Below are 26,715 nucleotides of genomic sequence, written 5' to 3'. Positions count from 1 at the left end.
GCCGCGCCCACGCGAGGCCCCCGCCGGCGCCGCCGCCCGCTCGCCGTCCCCCGGCCCGCCCCGCGAGCGCCGAGGTCTGTCGGGGCCGGGTCGGTAGGTCTCCAGGTCCTTGCCGGCCTGTTTGCTACCATGCCGCTGTACGAGGGCCTGGGAAGCGGCGGGGAGAAAACGGCGGTCGTGATAGACCTGGGAGAGGCTTTTACCAAGTGAGTGACCGCGTCCGGAAGGGAGGGCGGGTAGCCGAGCCGCAGGCCCAGCCCCGGTCCGCATCGCAGTCTCGGGGGCGGCTGTTTAAGCCTCCACTTCGCCCCCGGGACCTCCGCAAATGACGGCCCCAGTTACCTGCACCGTGGGCGATGCGAATCCGGGGGATCCGTTGGGCGGTCTGGTTCTGATTCCTAGAGAGGCCCAAGAGGCTTCGAGAGAATTGCCTTCTCTGCCGCCTCTGTCGTCACCCCCAAACTGAACGGACCCTTTGGGGTCATCTATGCAGGGGATGACAGCGATGACCTAGGGCCCGCTTATCCTAGTTTTATCTCCTTAGAAAGGCGGCAGCCGAACTGTAATGCTTGATGACGGCCTTCATTATTAAACATTTATTGAACAGAGATGCTATTGGTGCTGGAAATTCAAATGTATCTTGCTTCCCAAGAGTGGGATGTCGAATTAGGAAGACTGCGTAACGATCCGAAACCCTGTAGATACTAGAGATCCTTTGTTGTCCCCCCCGCCCCCGCCACACACAGCTTTTAGATTAAGAAATTTACCATATTTTAAAAGGCAACTTGTAAATACTAGATTAGTGATTCTCAACCTTTTGAATGACATAAATCCTGTTGATGACCGAAAGAAAGCCAAAAACACACAAACCTTAAAATACTTGTACACAATTTCAGGGCTTGGTGGACCATCTCAGTGGTCTGTGGACTCCAGATTGAGAACCCTTGCCCTGGGCTCAAGAAAAAAGGAAAGTGACAGCCAGAATTGCATATATGTAATGGAAACTATTTGAAAAAAATTTTGTATATCCCTGAATACTGTCTGACATACAGTGTGTTGAATAACTATTTGTTGAACAAGTGGTCAGAAGAGCCTGTTTAAGAAATTGGAGGAAACTCCCTGGCGGTCCAGAGGTTAGTTCTTGGTGCTTTCACTGCCAAGGGCCTGGGTTGAATCTCTGATTGGGAAACTAAGGTCCCATAAGCTACCAAGCATGGCCAAAAAAGAAAACTCGAAAAGAATTGGACATCAGGTGCTTCATAATTGGATTAAACATAGTTCTTGGTTCATGATATTCCCTTACTGTTCTATGCAAGATCTTCCCAGATATGCATTGTTAAATTTATTTTAAAGGTTTATTTTAATAGCATAGTAAGTACCTTGAGGTTGACACCCAAAGATAATTGCTTTAGGTATGTTGAAGAAATGAGCAGTGGAATGCTGGTATATAGGAGGATGGTTATTGACAAAGACAACAGGAAGGTGATGAGATGGGTTTATGTATCCAGCCAGTGGGTTACATCCTGGAGTTTGAGAAGCACTGATACAGGTAAACCTGGGGTGTAACTAAAAGAAGATGGAGAAAGCTATTTGGGAATAGGAGGAGATGAGTACAGAAAACTAGACAGGACAAAAAGAGGTAATATTGAGACTGAACTTACATGGTAATTGTTTTTAACAGCATTTTTAGCAAAGTTTTATTTTATGGGAAATAGAGATACTTAAATAATCAAGAAAGGAAAAAAAATTTTTTTAAAAAAGGATGAAATATTTTATGCAATTTAAAAAGTGATGGTGGTGAAAACTAATAGCTTGGGCAGAAGCTTATTTTATGAATTCATGCTGTATGATCAGTGTGATTATAATTACCTCAGATATGCATAGTTTTAAAAATAGACCAAAGGAAACTTCAGTATGGAAACTAATAATATTAGAATGATGGAATTATGAGTAACATGAACTCTAGGAACAAAATCAGAAACTGGAGTACAGACTCATAGCTGTAGAGATGTGTTACCTAAAATTCAAATAAAATTAAAAACTGAAAAGTAAATGCTACCGTAAAATAATACACTGGTTTATTTCACTAGTACTAATTCAAAGTGATTTTATTTTTTTACCTTTAGTTTATGAATGGGCTCCCCTGATAGCTCAATTGGTAAAGAATCAGCCTGCAATGCAGGAGGCCCTGGTTTGATTTCTGGGTGGGGAAGGTCCTCTGGAGAAAGGATAGGCTACCTGCTCCAGTATTCTAGGTTTTCCTTTGTGGCTCAACTGGTAAAGAATCCACCTACAATATGGGACACCTGGGTTCGATCCTTGAGTTGGGAAAGTCCCCTGGAGAAGGGAAAAGCTACCCACTCCAGTATTCTGGCCTAGAGAATTCCATGGACATCCATGGGGTTGCAAAGAGTAGGACACAATAGGTGATATTAACTTTTCCTTAGCTTTTTTGCCCCTTTGAATACATCAGAGATGTTTCTAGATGTTTTGTGACAACTGCTTTGAAAAAAAATACAGAAAAACTTGTTTCTGTGACAAATATATAGAAAGAATGTTATAATAGTTGAATGTATCAATTTTCTATTTTATTTGCAGGTGTGGATTTGCTGGAGAAACTGGTCCAAGATGTATAATTCCCAGTGTGATAAAAAAAGCTGGCGTGCCTAAGGTATCTTTTTTTAAAAAATTAGCAAAATAAATGCTGTACTGTAAAATATTTTTAAATGTGACTTTAAATAAGATTGATTAGAGCAGTGCTAAATGTATAGCTTAGACTAAAACCCAAGAAAACTTTGGATTATTTAGGTTTAATTTTGCATACCATAAAATTCACCTACTTGAAGTGTGCAATTCAGTGATTTTTGTTAAATGTATCAAGTTATGCAGCCATCACCACAGTTCGTTTTAGAACGTTTTTATCATTCTAATAAGATTTCTAATGCCTGTTGATCCTCATTTCCACCCCACCATGGATGTTGTTTCTGTCTCTATAGATTTGCTTTTTCTATACAACTTGGATATAAATGTAATTCTATTACATTAAGAGAAAGTTTTTAAACTTAGTAAAATAATTGCATGAGTCTTGTAGTGTAATTATAGAATCATTTTATTCTTACCCTGTTCACAAATATGAGCCAGATTCTCATTTCTTTTTCTGTAATTCAAAGGACCTGTGAAAAACACATTTTTTAAAAGAAACTTTCTTGCCAAAGTTACTTTTGCAGATTAGGAATTGTAGAACAATAAAAATAATAATTTTGCATGCCATAAGATTTGCTTGTTAAAATCAAATACAGATATTTCTACTATAACTCAACATTTGCATTCCTGAAAAACCTCTGCTTGATTGCAAACAAAGACAGGTTTTGTGGAAAAATAGGGTTGAGCAGGTAATTTAAAACCCATGTAACTTTGTAATCCGAGCCCTAGCAAAAACAAAAATTAATACCTCAGGAAAAAATTGGAATAACTTTAAGATGCAACTGAGCTGAAGGCTCTCTTGGGAATATTTAAAACAAAATGAAATAGTTGAAACTGTTGGTTGATGGGTGCTGAGACAATGAAATACAGAAGTGAGCTCTGAGCCTCTTAAGCTATTGTTAAGGTGGGACCAGGAAGAAATGCAGCCCAGTAAAAGGTCTTGAAAGGGTTCACTCTGGTACAGTAGCCCCTGGTACATTGGATCATTTAAACTTTTTAAAAATAAATCTGAAAGCATGCCCATTTGTGTGACCACTGAGTTGATGACTTTCTTTACCTTGATGAAAGTTCTAACTCTGCTATTATCATTTCATCTCCTCTTGCCTAATATGAACTGTACAACCTTCCTTATTATATAGACATTATTCCCTTATTTAACAAATAGGAGCATATTTGTTTTCATAAAAGCACAAGTTGGATCATGATGCAGTGAATGGAGCCCTTGTGATGTATTAGTGTTGACTTAGCACCCTGGTTTGGTAGTGTTTGCTTTAGTGCTAATGGTGCATGTTTTTATTTTACCACACATATTTATGAGCTGATTTACTTTGGGACTGTCCCTATATCAACTAAAAGAGAATATATCAAGTGGAGTGATACTACAAAAGGACAAGTGCTTTGGGACTAAATAACAGGAACTGAACCAAATCTGGAGTATTTGATGAAGCCTTTGATGCTTTTTGGGCTTCCCTAGTGGCTTAGACGGTAAAGTGTCTGTCTGCAATGCAGGAGACCCGGGTTCGATCCCTGGGTTGGGAAGATCCCCTGGAGAAGGAAATGGCAGCCCACTCCAATCTTCTTGCCTGGAAAATCCCATGGATCGTGGAGCCTGGTAGGCTACTGTCCATGGGTTCGCAAAGAGTCGTACATGACTCAGCGACTTCACTTTCATTTTGATGCTTTTTAGTCGATGCTGCTTTTTACTGATGATGCCAAAATAATGTCAGATGAAAGAAAAATGTAATGAGCACTGGTCTTTCCTCACTGTGTGTACAGACTTATTCTGTAAACCAAAATGTTTTGTCATCTTGGACATGCCAGTTCTTAAAGATTTCTAATTTAAGTGATTAATCTATTTTTAATATTTGCATCTATTCTAAATATAAATTGCTTTTGATTTATTACCAGAAAATCCATTTGTAAAATAAATAAGCATGTTTAATTTGAGATTATTTTATTACTGTAAATTAATAAATCATTTAAATTTTTTATAGCCTATCAAAGTTGTACAATATAACATCAATACAGAAGAACTGTATTCCTACCTAAAGGAATTCATCCATATACTATATTTCAGGTAAAATGCAATTTTGTTTTCCTTGCCCCCACCCCCCAGCTTTTCCTAGTGCCCATCATAGTGATATTTGGTCATATTTCTAATGTAAAAAAAAAGGTTAATTTCCAGTTGCCATTTTAACTTTTTCGTTTTCAATTTTTTCAAAAGCGTATTTGAAGACTAGAAAACTGGCAAGTATAAGGAAATACTATGTCCATTAGTAAAGGGGATTGGATAATTTTATTACTGCATTAATACATCCATATAATGAAACACTGTATTGTCAAAAAAGTTTTATATCCATATGTACTGATACAGAAATGTCTTAGATATTCTGTTAATTAAAATCTTGTAGAACAGCATCTATGGGATGAATATTTCTGTTAAAATATATGCATATACATACACAGTAATGATGGAGAAGGAAATGGCAACCCACTCCAGTATTCTTGCCTGGGAAATCCCATGGATAGAAGATCCTGCGGGGCTACAGATCATGGGGTTGTGAGGGTCGGACATGACTTAGCAACTAAACAACAACACACAGTAATGAAAATATACAAACTGCTATTAGTAATCGTTTCTGGTTAGAAGAGGTATAAGGTATTTTTGTACTTTCCAAGTTATAAACCTCTATAATATTTGGAGTCTTTTGAGTGTATACTACTTTTGTAGCTTAAAAAAAGAAAATATCTTTTTAATTACTCAAGTTAGTATTCATAATAGGCTGTAGTCTTTGTTTTCTGAGATAAATGAATTAATAGATGTAAATTTCCTGACAGTGCATGGCATATAATAAGAGATCAAAAATGTTGTCTTTCTGTCCCATATATATTGATGTATACAATGGAATACTTCTCAGCCATAAAAAAGAATGAAATTTTTCTATTTGTGGCAATATGGATGGATTTGAACGGCATAATGCCAATTGAGGGCTTCCCTGATGACTCAGACAGTAAAGAATCTGCCTGCAATGCAGGAAACCTGGGTTTGATCCTTGGGTCAAGAAGATCACCTGGAGGAGGGAATGGCTGCCCACTCCAGTATTCTTGCCTGGAGAATTCCATGGACCGAGGAGCCTGGGGGGCTACGGTGCATGGGGTCACATAGAGTCGGGCATGACTGAGTGACTAACACATGCAAAGTGAAGCAAGTCAGACAGAAAGACAAATGATGTATGTTATCACTTCTTTGTGGAATCTAAAAAATACAACAAACTAGTGAATATAACAAAAAAGAAGCAGACTCACAGACACAGAGAACAAACTAAAGGTTATCAGTGGGGCAACCCACTCCAATGTTCTTGCCTGGAGAATCCCAGGGACAGGGGAGCCTGGTGGGCTGCCGTCTATGAGGTCACACAGAGTTGGACACGACTGAAGTGACTTAGCAGCAGCAGCAGCAACATAGGGATAGGGGAGTTGGAGGCACAAACTTTTGGGTGTATGATAGGCCCAAAGCTATACTGTACAACGTAGGGAATATAGCCAATCTTTTGCAATAACTGTAAATGGAAAATAACCTTTAAAAAGTGAATAAAAAATTTTATAACGTGAGAATATTGAGCGATAAACGTTGTCTTTTGTGGATCATAAAATGAAGATGTCTTTTTGTTATAAAGCTTCTTAAGTGAAGTTGGTACAGTTTCTTTAACCTTAGCAAATTGCATTATGTGAAAAAATACAAACTTTTAAAACTGTTATAAACTGTCACTTTCCAGGCATCTATTGGTGAATCCCAGAGACCGCAGAGTTGTGGTTATCGAGTCTGTATTATGTCCTTCCCACTTCAGAGAGACACTCACTCGTGTTCTTTTCAAGTATTTTGAGGTACCTGTTTTTTATGTTTTTAGTAGGTACTCAAAGCTTAAACTAAAAGGTCCTCATTTTATTTCCTTCATTGAAAAGAGGAATTGGATGACAAAATAATCTGTTTTCTTTTATGGTTATTTCATGCATAATTAGCATTTTATCTAATACATAGATAATTGGATAATTGAAGATTCCTATTTATTGCTCTTTCTCTTACTTCTTTTACTACAGGTTTTAAGTTTTGGGTTTGCTTTTTTTCTCCTGAAATGAGAAATTCTTTGGTGAAGTTTATGATGTTTTTCTTCCAGGTCTCTCTAGTTTTCATTTTTTAGGTATGCTGACTGTTCTAAATTTTCCAGCTCTTTCATTTTCATTTCATAGGCTTTAAATTCCTATTAAATGAAGTATTCAAATAATGTCTCCCATAGAGTAAGTGGACAGTGCCAGGAATGACTCTTAGATCTTGATATTAGTGATATTATTCATAACTGTCATTTTATATGAGTTAAGTAAGATTATTTTAAAGACCAAAATTATGACATAAGATGATTACATTTCATAGTAGGCCAAAATCTTTATTGCTTAACATTTTAAAAATCTCTGCCTTGGGAATTTCAAGTTTTTTAGCAAAAGTGTATAAAATGTGTACAATATATAATAAATTGAGCACATATAAATATAATTTTCATACATTTTACTGAACACAAAATATATCAAAAATCACAATTTTGGAGAAGGAAATGGCAACCCACTCCAGTATTCTTGCCTGGGGAATCCCATGGACAGAGGAGCCTGGCGGGCTACAGTCCACGGGGTCGCAAAGAGGCTAACACGACTGAGTGACTAAAACAACAAATAGCTTCCGTATAGAGGGGAGCTACCAAAGAAACCTGAGTCACTCCCAGAAATGTCCAAAGTCATCACCTTACATGCCATCTTCAGCTAAAAACAAGACCCTGAAGAATGGGAGAAGTCTGTTATGGAAGCTTGTGTGTTAAAACTCAAAGCTCAAGGGGAAGGAACAAGATGGCGGAGGAATAGGACGGCGAGACCACTCTCTCCCCCACAAATACATCAAAACAACTTTTGAACTCGGAGTAAAGTCCACATATTATACAGAGTGAAGTAAGCCAGAAAGAAAAACACCAATACAATATACTAACGCATATATATGGAATTTAGAAAGATGCAAATGATAACCCTGTATACGAGATAGCAAAAGGGACACAGATGTATAGAACAGTCTTTGGGACTCTGTGGGAGAGGGTGAGGGTGGGATGGTTTGGGAGAATGGCATTGAAACATGTATATTATCATATGTGAAATGAATCACCAGTTCAGGGTCGATGCATGTTACAGGATGCTCGGGGCTGGTGTGCAGGGATGACCCAGAGGGAGGATAAAGGGAGAAGGGAGGTGGGAGGGGGTTCAGGAAGGGGAACTCATGTACACCCGGGGCGGATTCATGTTAATGTATGGCAAAACCAACCAATATAATATTGTAAAATAATTAGCCTCCAAAAAAAAAAAAAAACCTCAAAGCTCATGATACACAGGCCAAACCCAGGGTCTTGTAGGTTTTCTATGTTTATGTCCACAATTTTGATAGTTTCAAAGTGTAAATGGCTGTTAATAAATTTGAGTGAGTTTGGTGAAAAAAAAAAATCACAATTTATTTATGAGATAAGGGCAGTTAATTTTTCTAATTTACAATTTAGTATATAGAGAATATAGACAGATATAGAGAAACAGGTTACATACCCTCCTGTACTTAACCTATGTCACTGAATCAGGAATTTGGTTTGCAGTAGAGAGAATGCAAAACATAGTACAGCTCTTATCTAAATAAAATAGATGATTTTCTGTATTTTTAGTGGAACTTAGCATCTGAGTTTTGTTTATGTTAGTGTTCGTATCTGGTATATTACCAGAATACCTGCTGTACTTAGGCAAGGGAACTATATCCATTATTTTGTTTGCCATTTGGTTATGATGGACTTCCATAGTTTGATTGAATATTTATCTGATATTTAGGGTGTTAGATTTGGTAGGATTTTCACTGAAAAGTGTCACTTAGAACTAAGGATTTTTGTAGTTCTTCACTTTTGTTTTTAACTACTATATTATAACATTTAAAAAATATAATTCATATTATAAACTTCATTAATAAGGACAGTCAAGAATTCTTTTTCTGTGTTTCTATTTCAACCATTTTATCGCACTAAATAAAGAATTAACTGATTTACTTGAATTCACACATAATCAAAATATACTGTAATACACAAAAACATTCTTTAAGTTCTATAAGTTGTTTCATTTTGAAATGACAATTATAAAGCATTTCTGTTAACTCAGTTCTTTCTCTTTTGGAAGAAAAACTGAAAACAGTAAAGAGATGGTCCAGAAACATACATTGACATAAAATGCTAAATTTAAAAAATAAAGAGATGTCTTTATCATCATTTGAGTTGTGTTTATGTTAGTGTTCTTGTCTGGTATAGATAGAAACAGAGAAATAGGATGGGGAACACTTGTACACCCATGGCTGATTTATTGAAAAACCACTACAATATTGTAAAATAATTAGTCTCCAACTAAAATAAATAATTACAAAAAAAAGAAATCAAGAAAAAAATTGCTAAAATTAAATCAATTAGTGCTTCACACAATCCGTTCACACAACCCGTGTGCACAGGCTGAGCAGGAAAAAAAATGATGATAAAGACATTATTTTTTAAATTTAGCATTTTCTTTGAATGTGTGTTTCTGGACCATCTCTTTATTGTTTTCAGTTTTTCTTCCAAAAGAGAAAGAACTGAGTTAATAGAAATGCTTTATAGTTGTCATTTCAAAATGAAACAACTTATAGAACTTAAAGAGTGTTTTTGTGTATTAGAGTATATTTTGATTATGTGTGAATTCAAGTAAATCAGTTAATTCTTTAGTGCCATGAAAGGGTTGTATAAGTATCATAATTATGAATTTTTTCAAATATATTTGAAATGTAAGGGAAACACCTTCAGCTACTGACTTTGATTCTGGTTTTGTTGTTTTCTAGGTTCCATCTGTCTTGCTTGCTCCAAGTCATCTAATGGCTCTTCTTACACTTGGGATAAACTCTGCCATGGTCCTAGATTGTGGATATAGGGAGAGTCTGGTGTTACCTGTATCTTTTTTGTAAACCAGCTAATTTTGCAGTTTTTACTCTAGTTTGAAATAGTCAGGCCTATTACAAATTGTTTTTGTTGCATCAAGCTATTTTGGATTATCATGTACAAATATGATATATGTGGAAAAAATTCACAGGATTTTGAGATTTAAATGTACTTTCTGTAGAAATTGTCATTATGGCTTGATCCCAGTATACACTCCAGAGATCAGACCTAGGATCAAAGAAGTTGGATAGGATGGTCAAATTTTAAGATAAGTCATATGAAGAGTAATTGGAAACAAATGAGAAAGTTAAATCAAGAAAAATTAAAACTTAATGACAACATGAGATCTGCCTTCAAATAACTGAAGGGCTCGGTGTCGAAAAGTAAATTCCTTTTTTCTCTCAATTTCCTGAGGCTATCATGGGGACAGTGTGGCATAGGGGTTATGAGTTTGGGGTTTGGAATCAAATACATAAGTTTAAGTCTCAGCTAAGCTTTCTAGTTGTATGATGTTGGGCAAGTAGCTTAATCTCCCTTTGGCCCCAGTTTCCTCATCTGTGAAATTGGAATTATAATAATTGCACCTCATAGGGGCATTTTGTGACTACAGTGAGATAGTATGTGTAAAGTATTTAGTGCAGAACCTGGCACATAACTTGCACAGTAAGTGCTATAGTTTTTGTATCATTTGCCATTGGGAAGAACTCCCTAGTAATTTCAGCTGTTAACAAAATGAAATTACTGACTATAAACTGGTCCATTCCAAGTCATTAAATGAATTTAAGTAGAGTATAGGTATAAAAATTTCTTATAAATGTTAGAGTAGATATTTGCTACATTTGAAAAGGAATTTTAAGGAATTTTAAAACTTGGAATTTTGAGATCTATATGTGTGTTTGTTAGAAGAGATAATCATGGGAAGGAAATCAAGGATCATTAGCTGCTCAGGAACTGAATTAGGCAATAGCTTTTTAAAATAGAAAGTATTTTGTGTGTAAGTCTCATAACAACCCTATGACAAAAAGTATTATTATGTAAATGAGAAACTGAAAGTTGAGATAGGTGGCTGACCCAAGTTAATAGAAGTGTACAGCCAAGATACAAACCCATGTTAGTCTTCAAAGCCAGTGTTCCTACCCATAGACTTTTTGCTTTTCATAAATAATGTACTTTATAAAACATCAGGAAAAACAACATGTAAAATAAGGTAGCAAATCCACAGTACAATATCGTTCACTGTTCTCTCAGCTCGAATAGAAATCCAGTGTGAGACGTGTAATTCAAATTTTTCTAAGTGCTACAAATTTTACAAATACAAATGAAGGAGATGAAATTAGTAGTGTATCTTATTTAGTCCAATATATTTAAAATATTACTATTTAAATGTATAATTAACATAATAAATTATAATGGGATATTTTACAGGTTTTTTTTTTTATTCCTCAGTTTTCTAAATTTGTTGAGGAATTTATTCTTGTAGTGTATCTTAGTTCAGACCAGCCACATTTCAAGTGCTCAACAGCCATGTGTGAACAGTGGCTACTTTATTGGATACCCAAGCTCTAACAGATGAGTTCTCTGTGTGTGTTGTTTACCATGTATTTGTATGTATATGTTTAGCTATTTTCTTTGGAGAAGATAAAAAGACTCTGATTTTTCTGTAACTCCTTAAAGAATTTAGCCAGCCAAGCTGATGTAGAATAGTAGTGCAGAGGTGAGGGAAACACGTTTTTACCTTCTCAAATAGTAATATCCTTGACTACCTTATAGATATATGAAGGAATCCCAGTACTGAATTGTTGGGGAGCACTCCCCTTAGGAGGAAAAGCTCTTCACAAGTAAGTTTCTTGGCATTTAGCACATTGCTTCACCTCTGCCAAAAAAGCAGATGTTAAAGAAATAAAAAACAAAAAATAACAACAAAAAAATGATGCTACTTTTTTGATAGTGATCAATAGAAGACTTGTAATGTGGACATTCATTGTTATTTATTCCATTCTTTACTTCCCTGGTAGCTCAGACGGTAAAAGCGTCTGCCTGCAATGCGGGAGACCTGGGTTCGATCCCTGGGTCAGGAAGATCCCCTGGAGAAGGAAATGGCACCCCACTCCAGTACTGTTGCCTGGAAAATCCCATGGATGGAAGAGCCTTGTAGGCTACAGTCCATGGGGTCGCAAAGAGTCGGACACGACTGAGCGACTTCACTTTATTAACCTTGAGTATGTTCATCTTTTAAGGGTAAAACCACTTTTATTTAAAGTATCATGTTCTGTTATGAAGTAAAAGTGTTAAATAGGAAAAGGATATCAATTGCAATATTTTAATTACAGTAACTTTTTTTTCACCTTCAGGGAGTTGGAAACTCAACTGTTGGAACAATGTACTGTTGACACAGGTGCTGCTAAAGAACAGAGCCTTCCCTCTGTGATGGGTAAAATCATTTTAATCTATTTAAGAGTGGTTTACATTCAACTCATTCCCCCCGCTCCCCACATTGCATATTTATTCTCATTTTCTCACATCAGTCTGATGTCCTGGCTCCAATTATAAGGTCATTATTGAGCTGTTGTTAATCACCAGATCTGGTAGTTAAATTTTAATCATTTTTTCCAGAACTTTTGACATCATGGATTATCATATACTCTCTTATTTAAAAAAAAATTTATTGAAGTATAGTTGATTTACAACATTACATTAATTTCTCCTGTGTAGCAAAGTGACTCAGTTATATATATTTGTCTTTTTTCATATTATTCTTCACTATGGTTTATCACAAGATATTGAATATAGTTTCCTGTGCTATACAGTAGGACCTTGTTATTTATCCATTCTATATGTACTAGTTTGCATCTGGATTGTCATATACACCTGATACTATCTCTTCCCTTAGCTTTCAGGACTTTTCTTCCTTTGTGGTTTTCTTTTATTTCTCCAACTATCCCTTCTTAGTTTCCTCTGCTCTTTCTTTCCCTGCTGATTTTCTTTTTTTCTCCTACTGGCTTTTTAAACGTGATCTCATGTGTTCCCATAGCTTCAGCTACATCTGTATGCTGTTGATTCTTAACTATATCACTGAGCCTGACCCTTCTTGTAAACTTCATATTTTCAGCTCATTTTAGAGAGAAACTACACATGCCTATAGGCATCTCAAACTTAAGCCTCCTAAAAGTAAACACATTATCTCTTCCCCTAAATTCATTCTAACAAATTGTTGTTAGATTATTTCTTCCTGAGCTCACATTTTAGAAAACTAGTATCAGTCCTTTCAGTTCTCCCTCAGAAATCTGTTTTTTGTCTTTTTTTTCTGTCCTCCATAACAGAACATTTGTAAACAGACATTGTAAACTAGGTCTCATTGCTTCTTTCTTGGAGCCTACTCCTTGGACCCATTTAGTCTATTTCATACTCTTGCCAGGAATAACTGATTACATTGTTCTTTTGCTTGAGAATTTTTGCTCGTCCCCACAGGTTAAAATCCAAATTATCAATTTGATACTCATGTTTCTTCACAATGCATCTTTATTCTACCTTTTAACTTTAACTTAGCTTTAGCTACTGAACTCAACCCTTTGCACCTTATTTCAGTTGCAGTAAATTTCATACCTCTTCCAGGCTATAGTCCTGGCATCATTGTTCTTCCGTAATCCCATGCCTTCATTTATACTGTTTCTTTACCTGGAATGTTTTTCTTTACCTATTTGAGTTTCTGATCTCTCTCCTTGACAGAAAGGTCATTAAATTGTGAAACCTTCCTCATTTCCCTAAGCAGAGTAAATTACTCCCCTCTCTATTATACCCTCAGCAGTATTAATTATAGTACATTTTAACTTTTTCTGTCAATAGAATTTGAGAATCGCTGTCTTATTTATTTTTCAAGTGCCTGGACATTGAATAAATGTTGAAAAGAGAAGGGCAGGTTGTTATGACTTTTATCCTTACATATATTGTTTCCTGTTGTTCTTTAGATATTTAAGATAATAGCATTCTTTATTCTGTAGATCAGATTATTATTTATCCATTCCAGATAAACGTTGTTACCTTTTTAGTGTAGTTTAGTGTAGCATCCCAAGATTTTTTTCTTTTTGGTTCACCGCATACAGGATCTTAGTTCCCCAACCAAGGACACAAACCCATCCCCCTGCAGTGAAAGCACAGAGTCTTAACCACTGGATACCAGGGAAGTCCCCCAAGATATTTTTAATAAAAGTCTTTGTTAAAATTGACTTTAACGTTTCCTTAAAATGCTGAACTGTGTGTTCTTAGACACTGTTTCTTTTTTTTAAATCTTTAATTGGAGGATAATTGCTTTACAGTGCTGTGTTGGTTTCTGCCATACATCAACATGAATCAGCCATAAATACACATATTTGCCCTCTCTCTTGAACCTTTCTCCTACCCCCATCCCACCCCACGCCTCTGGGTTGTCGCAGAGATCTGGGTTCGAGCGCCCTGTGTCACACAGCAAATTCCCACTGGCTGTCTAGTTTACGTTCGGTGATGTGTATGTGTCAGTCCTCCCACCCTCTCCTTCCACTGCTGTGTCTACAAGTCTGTTCTCTGTGTCTGCCCCTCTGTTGCTGCCATGCAAATAAGTTCATCAGTACCATTTTCCTAGATTCCCTGTTACACACATTGATTGATATGTGGTATTTTTCTCCTTTTGACTTACTTCATTCTGGCTCTAGGTTCATCTAGCTCTCTAGTACTGGCTCAAATTCGTTCTTTTTTATGGCTGAGCAATATTCTGTTGTATATATGTACCACAACTTCTTTATCCATTCATCTTTTGATGGACATCTAGGTTGGACACCCTTTTCTTAACCAACTGTCTTGAAATCTGATTCTAATCTTTCCTTCTCATATGCCTCAAAATCTTGACTCTGTCACAGTTAGCCATATATTCCCAGTAGTTGAGGAATTAAATCATATCACTGTTTGCTGAAGGATTCACTTAGAAGGGAGGCTCCCCTGATGGCTCAGACAGTAAAGAATCTGCCTGCAATGTAGAAGACTCAGGTTTCATTCTGGGTCAGGAAGCTCCCCTGGAGAAGGGAGTGGCTATCCACTCCAGTATTCTAACCTGGAGAATCATGGACAGAGGAGCCTGGTGGGTTACAGGCCATGGGATCGCAGCGAGTTAGACAAAACCATGTGACTAACACTTTTACTTTCCACTTAGGATCAGAAATGCAAATATATTTAAAATATCTCTTGTCATGCTTTCGGCAAAGATTAGATCTAAGTCCTACATATACTTGGGTATCCTTAAGTGACCTCTTTATTTATTATTTAGAACCTTGTTCAAAAAAGAATGAATATACTAACTTAAAACTTAGAAAGACTAAATACATTGATTTGAAAAGTGTAGTTGAAAAGTAAATTATATGTAAAATATTATACTTATTATTCTAAATTAGCTGAAATTTAAATATGACTTTTCAAAGCCAGAGCCAATGAATGCCTCATTTGCAGTGTTTAAATGGCTGTGATTAAACCGCTAAGATTGAGAAGCTCCTTCCCAAAGCCAGCACCTACTCCTAACTAAAATAAGCCTTTTCTTTTCAAGCTTGCCTTCCATGTTATTAGAGAAAACTTACTCACATTACCACATGTCTTTGGCACATGTTGGAATTCATTTGAATATTCCTAGAGAGAGCTCACCTGTGAAATGTTACAGTTTTTAGCACTTATTCTTAAATTTACATTCTTTATAATCTAGTTACATTTCTCTCATCTATATATAGCCAGGTTTAAATTGATTTGGAAATCTTTATATTCTCCATGGGATAAATTTTAACATTTAACATTAGGAGTCTTCAAACTTTTTGATCACACACTGGCCTCACCAGTAAAAAAATTTTGAATATGTACCTGCAATACATACTTATATTTATACTAATTTATAAAGTTTATGTATATCATTATTACTGTATTATGAAACACAAAAGAATTTGGAAAGGACCATATAATATAGGTAATAAAGCTGAAACTCCAATACTTTGGCCACCTCATGCGACGAGTTGACTCACTGGAAAAGTCTCTGATGCTGGGAAGGATTGGGGGCGGGAGGAGAAGGGGACGACAGAGAATGAGATGGCTGGATGGCATCACCGACTCCATGGACATGAGTTTGAGTGACCTCCGGGAGTTGGTGATGGACAGGGAGGCCTGGCGTGCTGTGATTGATGGGGTCGCAAAGAGTCGGACACGACTGAGCAACTGAACTGAACTGAACTGAATATAATAATTCCAAAGTCATATTTACTAATGGTAAATGTTTTTGCTCCCTCTCAAAAAAAGTGTGATTAAATAGTTTATTAATTTTTAAAGATTATGGCTTAGCAACTTAAAGGTATGGTTTTTAATTTTAATTCTTTCAGTAACTTGACAAGACACGTAGCTCCAGATGGAAGAAGTGCATGATTACCCTTACTAAATCATGATTCCTTTTATAGCTATAAGTTTCTGTCTTCCTTGACATAAATAATTTGTTCTTACAAATTAATGAGACTATTTTTACATATTTAACAATGGGTTAAAAATTCTGAGTTTCAAAGATTCTAAATTTTTGAGTCTGACTTGGAAAACTTTATTTATTGGCAACAAAATTACATAACAATGATAACATATCCAAACATTATCTTTTAACATCTTTCTAAAATTTCGAAGAAATCTATATAATAGGTACTTTCTCACTCATTTTTTAAAATGTCACGTTTACCTTGAAGAAAAAAATTGTCTATGCATGATCCTTTTTACAAATATGTATTAAGAGTATGTCACTCACTGACAGTCATTCATTATCATAGGAAAGATAAGCAAACGTGAAACTTCCCTTTTTGTAAAAGAAAAGTAGGTAGCTCATTTTTAAGCCTTACTATTTCTTCTCAGTACTTTAACACAAGATAACCAGCAAATCTTTTTATGGTAGATAAGATTTCCTTGGTCACTTCCTATCCAATGCCATTTATTCTGCTGTATTTTTAAGGTCTTGTTTTTTTATCAAATTTATGAGTATTAGTCACATTCTTTAGTACTTTGTGTACATCTGGCTTCAACTTCTGTGCTTTGGCTTGACTTTGAATGCTGATGTTTCTTCCCTAAAAGTAAACCTGATTTTTCTATTTGTCTTTAAAAAAAAATTATAGTACTTTATAATAGTTTGCAGAAATGGAAAATGGAAATGTGAGTGGAATTTAATAGACTCTTTCTGCTTATTAAAGTTCTAAAGTTGTAAATAAAATTTCTGTTTTAGGTTCAATTCCAGAAGGTATCTTGGAGGACATTAAAGGTAAACTAAGTTCCCATTTTTTTTCCTTTCATCATTAAGTATTCATTTGGAGGGCATGTTTCTAAGTATTTATACAGATATAAAATGTATTAAATGTATATGCAGTAACCTAAAACTACTTAACATATATCTTGTGGAATAATATATATAAAATTTTGGTTTTTCTTCAGATTTGTGGAAGCTTTTGGCATTAATATTATTTTTTAATTTGGCCACACCACCAGCTTGTGGGATCTTAGTTCCCTGACCAGGGATTGAACCCAGGCCCTTGGCAGTGAGAGTGCAGAGTTCTAAGCACTGGACTTCCTGATAATTCCCTTTTGGCATTACTTTTAATGTACTATTAAAGAAACTTCTCAGTGATAGAGTATACAGAGTTACTAGGCAATTAGTAGTTTTCACAGTATGAATTAACAATTATACTGCTTATGGAAACCACTGATTTTATGTTGTTTAGCATTTTTTTTATACTTTAGTATTTTAAATGCATTTTTATAATGTTAAATCATTTTAGTGACTTCAGAAATTCTATAGTTGGGTAAAGTATATTAGATTCACTTTAATAAGATACATTGTTAATACTCCTCCTTTGCTAGAGTATATTTTTATGATAATATTTAAATTTTCTGGTATCTTGATTCACTGAAAGGAAATCAGTTAAACTATAATGTTCTTCATTACTAAAAGTGTCATGTAAAATTAATACTCTAGAATGTTTAATAGAGAATTAGACAATAATGAATTTTAGAATTAAATGGGATCTGGAGATATTCTGGTACAACTGGGTCCCTGAGATATTAAATGATTTGTTCATTGTCACACAATAGGTAAGGTGAGAGCTAGGGCTGCAGAATGGATCTTGTTCTTCATTATATTGCTTGCTTATGTGGCATAATTATCTAAAACCTCTTGAGTTATAAAACTTCAGTCATTTGTTCATTCTTTTTGCAGAAGCTCAAATAATAGAGGAAATATCTCAAGTGAAATGAATAGTTTCTCTTTCATTCTTCCAGTCCTATTCTCTATAATGTAACAGTTGATAACTTCTTGGAATATTTCTTTCCATATAGCTTCCAACTTGTGAAAAGAAGTTTCCATTAGCCAGGCAAACATCAGATTGGCAGAAATTTGAAAGACAGACATTTAGTGTTTGTGAGATTATGGGAAAATTAATATATTGCTATTAGTAAGAATTGAAAACTAACCTTTTTGGAAGGCACCCTGGCATATTTATAAAAATTGAAAAATATGCACCCTATGCAAGAGGGAATGTTGAATGAAATTTGATGCCTTCATCATAAGGATTACCATATGGCTTTTTATTTATTTATTGCATACCCCAGGTGGGACCCATATAACTTTTAAAAAGGAGGAGATAGATGTATTGATTTGGAAGGGTATCAATAATATATGAAGGGACAAAGCTGTAAAATATGTGTAGTAGGAACCCATTTATGTTAAAAACAAATATGCAACATGTACACTTACTCTCACAAACTTATTATGTTACTTATGTAATACCTAAGTTTTTTTCAGTTATTTTAAAATCCTTAAGTGTAATTTATTTGTTCTCAGATTTTTAATTCAGTGAATTTAGTTTCCTTAAAGAAGAATACCTTCATATGCTAAGTATGTAAGATGTTGAGGAACTGAGTATTTACATTTCTTAAATAGTTAATGAAGACTTAATGTTGTAACTTGAACACTAGCTTACTAACATATTAGCATATTATAAATTCCTTTTTTTTTTTTAAGTATAGTTGACTTATTACAGTATCTCAGGGAACAGCAAACTGATTCGGTTATATATATTCTTTATCTTTTCTTTTTTTTGCCACACCGTGAGGTATGTGGGATCTTAGTTCCTGACCAGGGATCAAACCTGTGCCTCTTGCATTGGGAGCACAGTTTTAACCACTGGATTGCCAGGGAAGTCCCCAGTTATGCATCTTCTCTTTTTCAGAATCTTTTCCATTATAGGTTATTACAAGATATTGAATATAGTTCCTTGTGCTATACAGTAGGTCCTTGGCATATTTTAGATTCTTAACAAGTATATTTTGAATTAGTAAATGTAAAGAATTTTGTATAATATAATGTTTATCTCAGCATGTTTTGTAAGTAACCAAATATTAGATTTCTTGCTCTCAATGTCAGTTTTGTCCCTACTTGGTAAAATTTTTTTATTTCTTACCTATTTATGAAAATAATTTGAAGCCACTTATTATAAAAGGTACTTTGCAGCAGAAATAATATTTAAAAGAATAAATGTTCAAAGTGAAAAAAAGAAGGTGATGTAGTGTGTAAAGAGGGAGAAAAAACCGTAAACTAAAAAACCGTAAACTAAACTGCTGCTGCTGTCGCTTCAGTCGTGTCCGACTCTGTGCAACCCCATAGATGGCAGCCCACCAGGATTCCCCTGTCCCTGGGATTCTCCAGGCAAGAGTACTGGAGTGGGTTGCCATTTCCTTCTTTGGAGTGTTATTGCAGCTAAGGCCAAAATTTAGCTTTGTGTTCTGACCAACCAAGAATTTTTTTAATGTGGCTTTGTGGCAGGAACATGGAACATGTCTTATGAGTCTGTGGTGAATGAAAAGCTTTTTAGATGTGAATAAATTGTAAGCTAACTGAAGACAGAGTTAGTTTATAAAATCGGAAAGAACAGATGATTAATATTTACTTGAATAGAATTGTTTTAACTGGGACATTGACTCAATCACAAACCATAATGATGTCTCCTTTTCTTTTAAGTGCGCACTTGCTTTGTTAGTGATCTGAAGCGTGGACTAAATATCCAGGCAGCAAAATTTAATATTGATGGGAATACTGAGGTAAGCTGAAAAAGAAATGTATATTCTTTTCGTAGGTTGTACTTTGTATACTTATGCTTATGACATTTATATTTCAGCGTCCCTCACCACCCCCAAATGTTGACTACCCATTAGATGGAGAGAAGATTTTACATGTCCTTGGATCAATCAGGTTAGACCTTAATTTTTACAAACAAAATAATGAACTAAAATTTTTGGCCTTAATATTTTTTAAGCCTTTATTTTCATTAAGCTTCATCATTCATCATTGGGGCTTCTCTGGTAGCTCAGATGGTAAAGCATCTGCCTGCACTGCAGGAAACCCAGGTTCAATTCCTGGATCAGGAAGATCCCCTGGAGAAAGAAATGGCAACTCACTCCATTATTTTTGCCTGGAAAATCCCATGGACAGAGGAGCCTGGTCAGCTACAGTCAATGGGGTTGCAAGAGTCGGACACGACTGAGTGACTAACATACTTTATCATTGTTTTTATTATTCAACTTTTTAAAACTTAAAAAATTTCTGTTCTTCAGAGTAATTCAGAATTAGCCATTCTTTGAGTTGGAGGATAAAGTATGATACTCTAAAACAGGATTCATCAAACTTAAAAAAAAAAATTTATTTCTGACTGTGCTGAGACTTCGTTGCTGTGCGGGCTTCTCTCTAGTTGCAGTGTGTGAGGGCTACTCTCTAGTTGTAGTGTACTCATTGCGGTAGCTTCTCCTGTTGCAGAGCACAAATTCTAGGGCGCATAGGCGTCAGTAGTTGTAATACATAGGCTTGGCATTTGTGGCTCCCAAGCGCTAGTGCACAGGCTCAGTAGTTGTGCATAGGCTTAGTTGCTCTGCAGCATATGGGATCATTCTGGACCAGGGATCGAACCGGTGACTCCGACATTGGCAGGCAGGTTCTTTACCACTGAGCCACCAGGAAAGCCCTCTGACTTTTTCTATGAAGGACCAAATGCTAATAAATACCTTAGGCTTTGTGGGCCATATAGTCTCTTTTGCAACTACTTTGCTCTACAGTTGGGAGTACAAAATCAGCCGTGTGTGTGTATTTTCAGTCACGTCCTATTCTGTGTGACCCTATGGACTAGCCAGTTTGGCTCCTGATGACTTTCCAGGCAAGAATACTGGAGTGGATGGCCATTTCCTCCTCCAGGAGATCTAGGGAGTATGTAAATGAGTGAGCATGACTTGGATTCCAATAAAACTTTATTTGCAAAAACATGCAGTGACTGGATTTGACTTGCAGGCCATAGTTTTCTGATTCCTGTTTTAAAATACTGTCTAGTTAGAAAGAATACATTCTTTCAAAGGTACTAAATCTTTAGGACCAGTTATTCACCTTTTTATTATTTATTTTTCAATCTGATGATGCAGTCTAAGTTGCCAAGGACTTACATAATTATACTGGTAACAATGTAATTTTTGTTTATACCCAAGCTATATGAAATTTGTATTATAAAATTTTCATCTGTAAAACATTAGATCAGAAGATGCACAGAAGAGAATTAAATAAGTATGGAAGATCCTGTTAAGATTTTGAGATAATTAGCATAGAGTTTGAGATACTGAAAGGATGAACATAAAAATACAGATGTTAAATATAGTAATTGGGGAAAGAAAAAAGTGAGAATGTAATACTCTTTGATAGTAACTTTTTATCATTTTACCTCTTATTTAAATTATTTTCACTAATTTACTGTTTTAAAATTTCTCCTGATTGTTTACTGGAGCCCAGAATAAGAAATTAAGAAAATAAGTGTTTATTTTCTACCCTACTATTTCATTGCTTAAGTGTGTGCATGCTCAGTCACCCAGTTCTGTCCAACTTTTTGTGACCCCATGGACTGTAGCCCACTAGCCTCCTCTTTCTGTGGAATTTCCCAGGCAAGAATACTGGAGTGGGTTGTTATTTCCTTCTCCAGGGGATCTTCCTGACCCAGGGAGAGAACTTGTGGCTCTGCATTGGCATGTGAATTCTTTACCACTGAGCCACTTGGGAAGCCCTCATTTCTTAAGTACTACTTGTAAAATTATGTCTTTTCAATATCACATTAACTGACAAAGATTTGGAAAAAGAAAACTGATGCTTTGTAAGTATTCAGCTCAACTGGTAGAAGCAAAAGTGTGCAGGCCTAGAGGCAGGTGGCTAACTATGAGTGAATGAGTGTTCAGCATACTTAGACCTCTGTGTCCTGTATTCATGAAATGGACAGTGAGCAAGTATGTTGAATATCAGGAAGAGAATTTTGTGTTTTGAAAAAGATTCAAAAAAACTTTAAAGTAGTATGCATAGTGTGGTCCAAATTTTATTTTAACATTATATGTATATTTATATGTATAGTCTTGTATTGCATTGGTTAGGGTTCAGTTTGATTACCAGATATACAAACCTGAAAATACTGGCTTCAACATGATAGAATTTGTCTTTCACTTAAAAGAAGTTCAGAGGTAGATAGTCCAAGGATGGTATAAAAATTGCCACCAGGGACCCAGGTTTCCTTCCACCTATCATTTTGGGGGCATAGCCCTTGTTCTTGGGTTCCAGGGTGGTTGCCAGAGTTAGCTACTACATATGTTTTCCAAGCATGCAGTCCTAGGAAGGGAAAGAGAAAAGTGCTTTCTCTCCTTGTAAAGGAGACTTTCTACTATTCCCAACTACCACTTTTGCCTCTATCTCATTGTCTGGTGCTTAGCTACATTCTGCTGCAAGAGAGGCTGTTAAATACAGTATTTCAGCTGGGGAGGGGCTTTGTATCCAGCTTAAAATGGAGTTTTATCTTTTTTTAAATTTTCAAGTAATTATAGATTCACAGGAAGTTGCAAAGGTAATATAGATAGGTCCCATGTAACTCCTCAAAGTTTCTCCCAAAGGATATATCTTATATAACCATAGTACAATATTAAAACCAGTAAATTAGCATTGGTACAATGTGTATATATTATTCTGTGATTTTATCACATGTAGGTTTTTGCATTTACCACCACCACAATCAAGGTAGAGAGAGATTCCATCACAACAAAGATTTTCCTTGTGCTACCAAAAACAGTTCTTTTAATTTGAGAACGAACAGGAAAAGGAGTATTTTATTAGGCAACAAACCATCTTTGCAACATATTGTTTTTACCAACAAAGAAATACTTTTGGCTGGGTGGGGTAAGGTCTTGTTTGTTTTTAAATCTGTTGTATCACTGTTGATCTGTTTGTTGAATTCCATTAACTTTTACAGACTTTCACTCCTTTTATGTTATTAGGTTTAAGGTGGACAAAATATATGTAAATCTCTACGTGTGTGTCAGTTGCTCAGTCATGTTCAGCTCTATGCCACCCCATGGACTATGTAGCCTTCCAGGCTCCTCTGTCCATGGAATTCTCCAGGCAAGAATACTGGCATAGGTTGCCATTCCCTTCTCCAGGGGCTCTTCTGAACCAAGGGATTGAACTGGGGTCTCCTGCATTGCAGGCAGACTCTTACTGTTTGAGCCCCTAGGGAAGCCTGAAAAATCTATACATAATGACAGTTATAGCTAGTACTTAGGGCATACCTTGTATGTGCCAGGCACTGTTCTATTAAGTCATTGATTCTTTGTTGCAACACCTGTGAGCAAGTACTGTTGTTATTCTCATTTACAAATGTAGACACCTTGTGTTCTAATCATTACTCTACATTCACGTAGTTCAGTTCAGTTCAGTTCAGTCGCTCAGTCATGTCCGACTCTCCGCATATGTCTGTAGACCTATTGTATTGTGTTGTGTTATGTGATGCCAACAAAACACTGTTCTTAATCTCATTAGAGATTCTGTTGTGGAAATCCTTTTTGAGCAAGATAATGAAGAGAAATCAGTTGCCACTTTAATATTGGATTCCCTTATGCAGGTATTTTTATTTTGTAAATGGTTTCTTTTTATGACCACGGTCCTCTATAAAGAATTTTTTTAAATATGTATTTTTAATTTTAGCCATTGGCTGCATGTTTTATCTTTTATGTGGAGTTTTACTGAGTTTTACTTTAGCACTGAGATACGGTACCGACAGCATTTCAAACCCAGGGCAGTTTGTGCTGTGGATGTAGCGTCCATCTTTTCCATGATAACAATACCAGATTTTTATTTTGTACTTAGTAGTTTCTTCACATGCATGTTTGTGTAGTATTAAGTTTTTCATTCCACAGGGTATATATGTCTCTTTTATGTAATGACTGTGGAGCCATAGAACTCCTGTAAAATACTTTGGGAGATATTATCTACTTCTCCCACTCTGCTTGGGGACTTTTTTGAAAATCATAACATCATTGAAGGACTTTAACATTCCTGATGCTAAGTACATGGTAATATTATCATGGTGGTATATTTGTCACATGAAAAAATCTGTGACCCTTTTTTGTGTATATTTTCTTAAATTCAGTCAGGCATTATTTATACAGTTAACTAGTTAATTCTTTTTTTTTTTTTCTTTTTACTAACAGTGCCCAATAGACACAAGGAAGCAGCTAGCAGAGAATTTGGTAGTCATAGGTGGCACGTCTATGTTGCCAGGTTTCCTTCACAGACTACTTGCAGAAATAAGGTATTTGGTAGAAAAACCAAAATACAAAAAAACGCTTGCCACCAAGACATTCCGAATTCATACTCCACCTGCAAAGGCTAATTGTGTAGCATGGCTGGGAGGTAAGGATTTCTTTTTTTTTTAAATTTTGTTTGTTCTGGCCTTACCTTGCAGCTTGCAGAATCTTACTTGCCTGACCAGGAATTGAACCCAGACCCCCAGAAGTGGAAGTGAAGAGTCCTAACCACTAGACCACCAGGGAATTCCCAAGAATTTCATTTTTTAAAATAATGATTATATAGTAATTGGTTCCTGAATGACATTACTAATGGTTATAGATGATTTATTATTAGAAATTGCTTACTTAGTTAATAGAACAATTAATCAATTTTCTTTGACCATTTACTTTTCCTTAAATTATTAATTTTCAGAATTATATATCTATTTTCTCTTGGTATTTCCACTTTGATATTTTTAAATGAACTTCTCTCCAATTAAAGTCATCCCACGTATAGAGTTTTGGCTAAGAAAACTAAGATGATTATTTATTTTGTGTCCAGAGTTGAAAATACTTCCACCATACTCTACCTGCATTTAAACATAGTAACACAGTCATTTTCACTATAATCTAGTTTAGGCCATTTAAGTTATTTTCACCATAAGAGTTGTGGCTTACCCTGTTTTTCAAAATATAGGATATAGAACAGCTTAACTGGAATTAATCTGAAGACTGTGAATATGCTTTACTGAATTTTACCCATTCTCTCGTCATATAATGAAGTGGATATATGTGTACATAAAATTTTCCAGTAAAAGTTTTCATATCTGCTATAATTTTTTTTTTTTTTACCACACAGGAGCTATTTTTGGAGCACTTCAAGACATACTTGGGAGCCGTTCAGTCTCAAAGGATTATTATAACCAGACAGGCCGTATACCTGATTGGTGTTCTCTTAATAATCCACCTTTAGAAATGATGTTCGATGTTGGGAAGAATCAGCCACCTCTGATGAAGAGAGCATTTTCCACTGAGAAATGAAAGTTAGATTAAAATTCAGCTTTGCTTCTTTTCAAGTATCTCATCAAAGAAGCAAATTGTACAAAGTATATAGAATGCTGTTAGAGACGACTTTAGTAGAAGTGAAAGCATTTCTGTAATTATTTGTCACATTAATATTTAATCATTTTGACTAGTTTCTCTTGTGTAATGGTAGAATGGTAGCTGATGCTTATGAAATTAGTTGTATTTATATCAATAAAACATACTAAAGCAGTTTCATTTTGGAGATTTGTTACATAGTTCAGTTTTCAAAAAGAGGAAAAGCATCTCTCCATAATTCACATAATCTGTCTTGGTCATCAGAGACTTCATTATTTTCATCAGTTATTTCATCTAAAGAATAATGTTACCATTTCTAGTTATTTCAAATATTTACATGGGTCTGTGTCTTTAAGATCCTTTTGTTTTGATGTTTGTGTCCAGGTTATAATAATGCTGCTTTTGGACTGATAATTTTGGGTAGCATAGTTAAGCATTTGGTAAGCAAAATGTGGAAATGTAGACTTTCTTAACTTTCTGGATTTCTAAGGAAAAGATATTTCATTTTAATGCAGATACTCATGCATTTTTATGCAACTGCTGTTTAAACATGTATTCGTAATGTCTTTAATCTTTTGTGCTTTTTATTTTCTAAAAGCAGGGTTCTTTATAATATGTACTTAGTCATTGTTTAATTTTTTTATTTTTGTTTTTATTCCTTTGTTTTTAATGAACTACCTCTTACTAGAATGTTGCTGGTTTCATTCTTTCTAAGTACCTGTGAAGATAGGAAATATATATGTATTCTTGTAGTCCTGAAGACTGAGTAAGAATTTATACATTTTTTAGACTATATGTCCCAAGTCTGTTTTGACTCATAGTTTGATCATTTTGTTTGTCCTTTTACTATAGCCTTCCTAGTTTTGCTATGTGCTCTGTATATGACGATACTAATACCAAGTAACACTTGAAAGAGTTGGTTCCTGGCATTAAGAATAGGAAAGGATTCATTTTTATCTTTGTGTGTGTGTTACTTTTTAAAATATATCTAGGTTTACTTTGTCACCTTGTACTGCTATTTTAGTAGCCCCAAACTATGATTCATTCAGTATTTATTGACTCTCTGCTGTGTACCTTGGATAGTTTTATATCCTGTAAAGGCCATAATGGTAAAACATGGACCTCTGCCCTTGGAAGGGTTACAGGTTAGCAGAAGTGGACGTGTACACAACTGATGATACAAAACAGAATGTAGTATGTGCCATCAAGGGATCCTTTGCTTGTTGCCAATGTA

At 35.4% G+C, this 26,715-nt stretch overlaps 1 protein-coding gene across 1 annotated transcript; it reads left to right on the top strand.

The window, feature by feature from the left end:
• Positions 1–26,437, top strand: ACTR10 (actin related protein 10). The gene is made up of 13 exons (XM_055436153.2): positions 1–206; positions 2,599–2,671; positions 4,698–4,780; positions 6,480–6,588; positions 9,629–9,736; positions 11,496–11,563; positions 12,077–12,156; positions 16,981–17,016; positions 19,768–19,847; positions 19,925–19,998; positions 23,632–23,713; positions 24,303–24,504; positions 25,240–26,437. Exons 1-13 carry the CDS (start codon positions 130–132, stop codon positions 25,419–25,421), a joined length of 1,254 nt encoding a protein of 417 aa, XP_055292128.1. The 5' UTR covers positions 1–129; the 3' UTR covers positions 25,422–26,437.
• Positions 26,438–26,715: the final 278 nt, after the last annotated feature.

The sequence above is a fragment of the Moschus berezovskii genome, chromosome 9, assembly GCF_049115385.1.
Source record: "Moschus berezovskii isolate FMDL1 chromosome 9, NW_MosBer_1.0, whole genome shotgun sequence".
Taxonomy (NCBI): domain Eukaryota; kingdom Metazoa; phylum Chordata; class Mammalia; order Artiodactyla; family Moschidae; genus Moschus; species Moschus berezovskii.
The sequence above is the reverse complement of the archived record's forward strand: the minus strand, read 5'-3'. Positions and strand labels throughout refer to the sequence as shown.

Excerpts from the sequence above, each read along its gene's own strand:
- ACTR10 (XM_055436153.2), top strand. The coding sequence starts at position 130 with ATGCCGCTGTACGAGGGCCTGGGAAGCGGCGGGGAGAAAACGGCGGTC. Across the intron at positions 6,589-9,628 it reads TTCTTTTCAAGTATTTTGAG|GTTCCATCTGTCTTGCTTGC; the intron begins GTACCTGTTTTT and ends GTTGTTTTCTAG. Across the intron at positions 9,737-11,495 it reads GGGAGAGTCTGGTGTTACCT|ATATATGAAGGAATCCCAGT; the intron begins GTATCTTTTTTG and ends ACTACCTTATAG.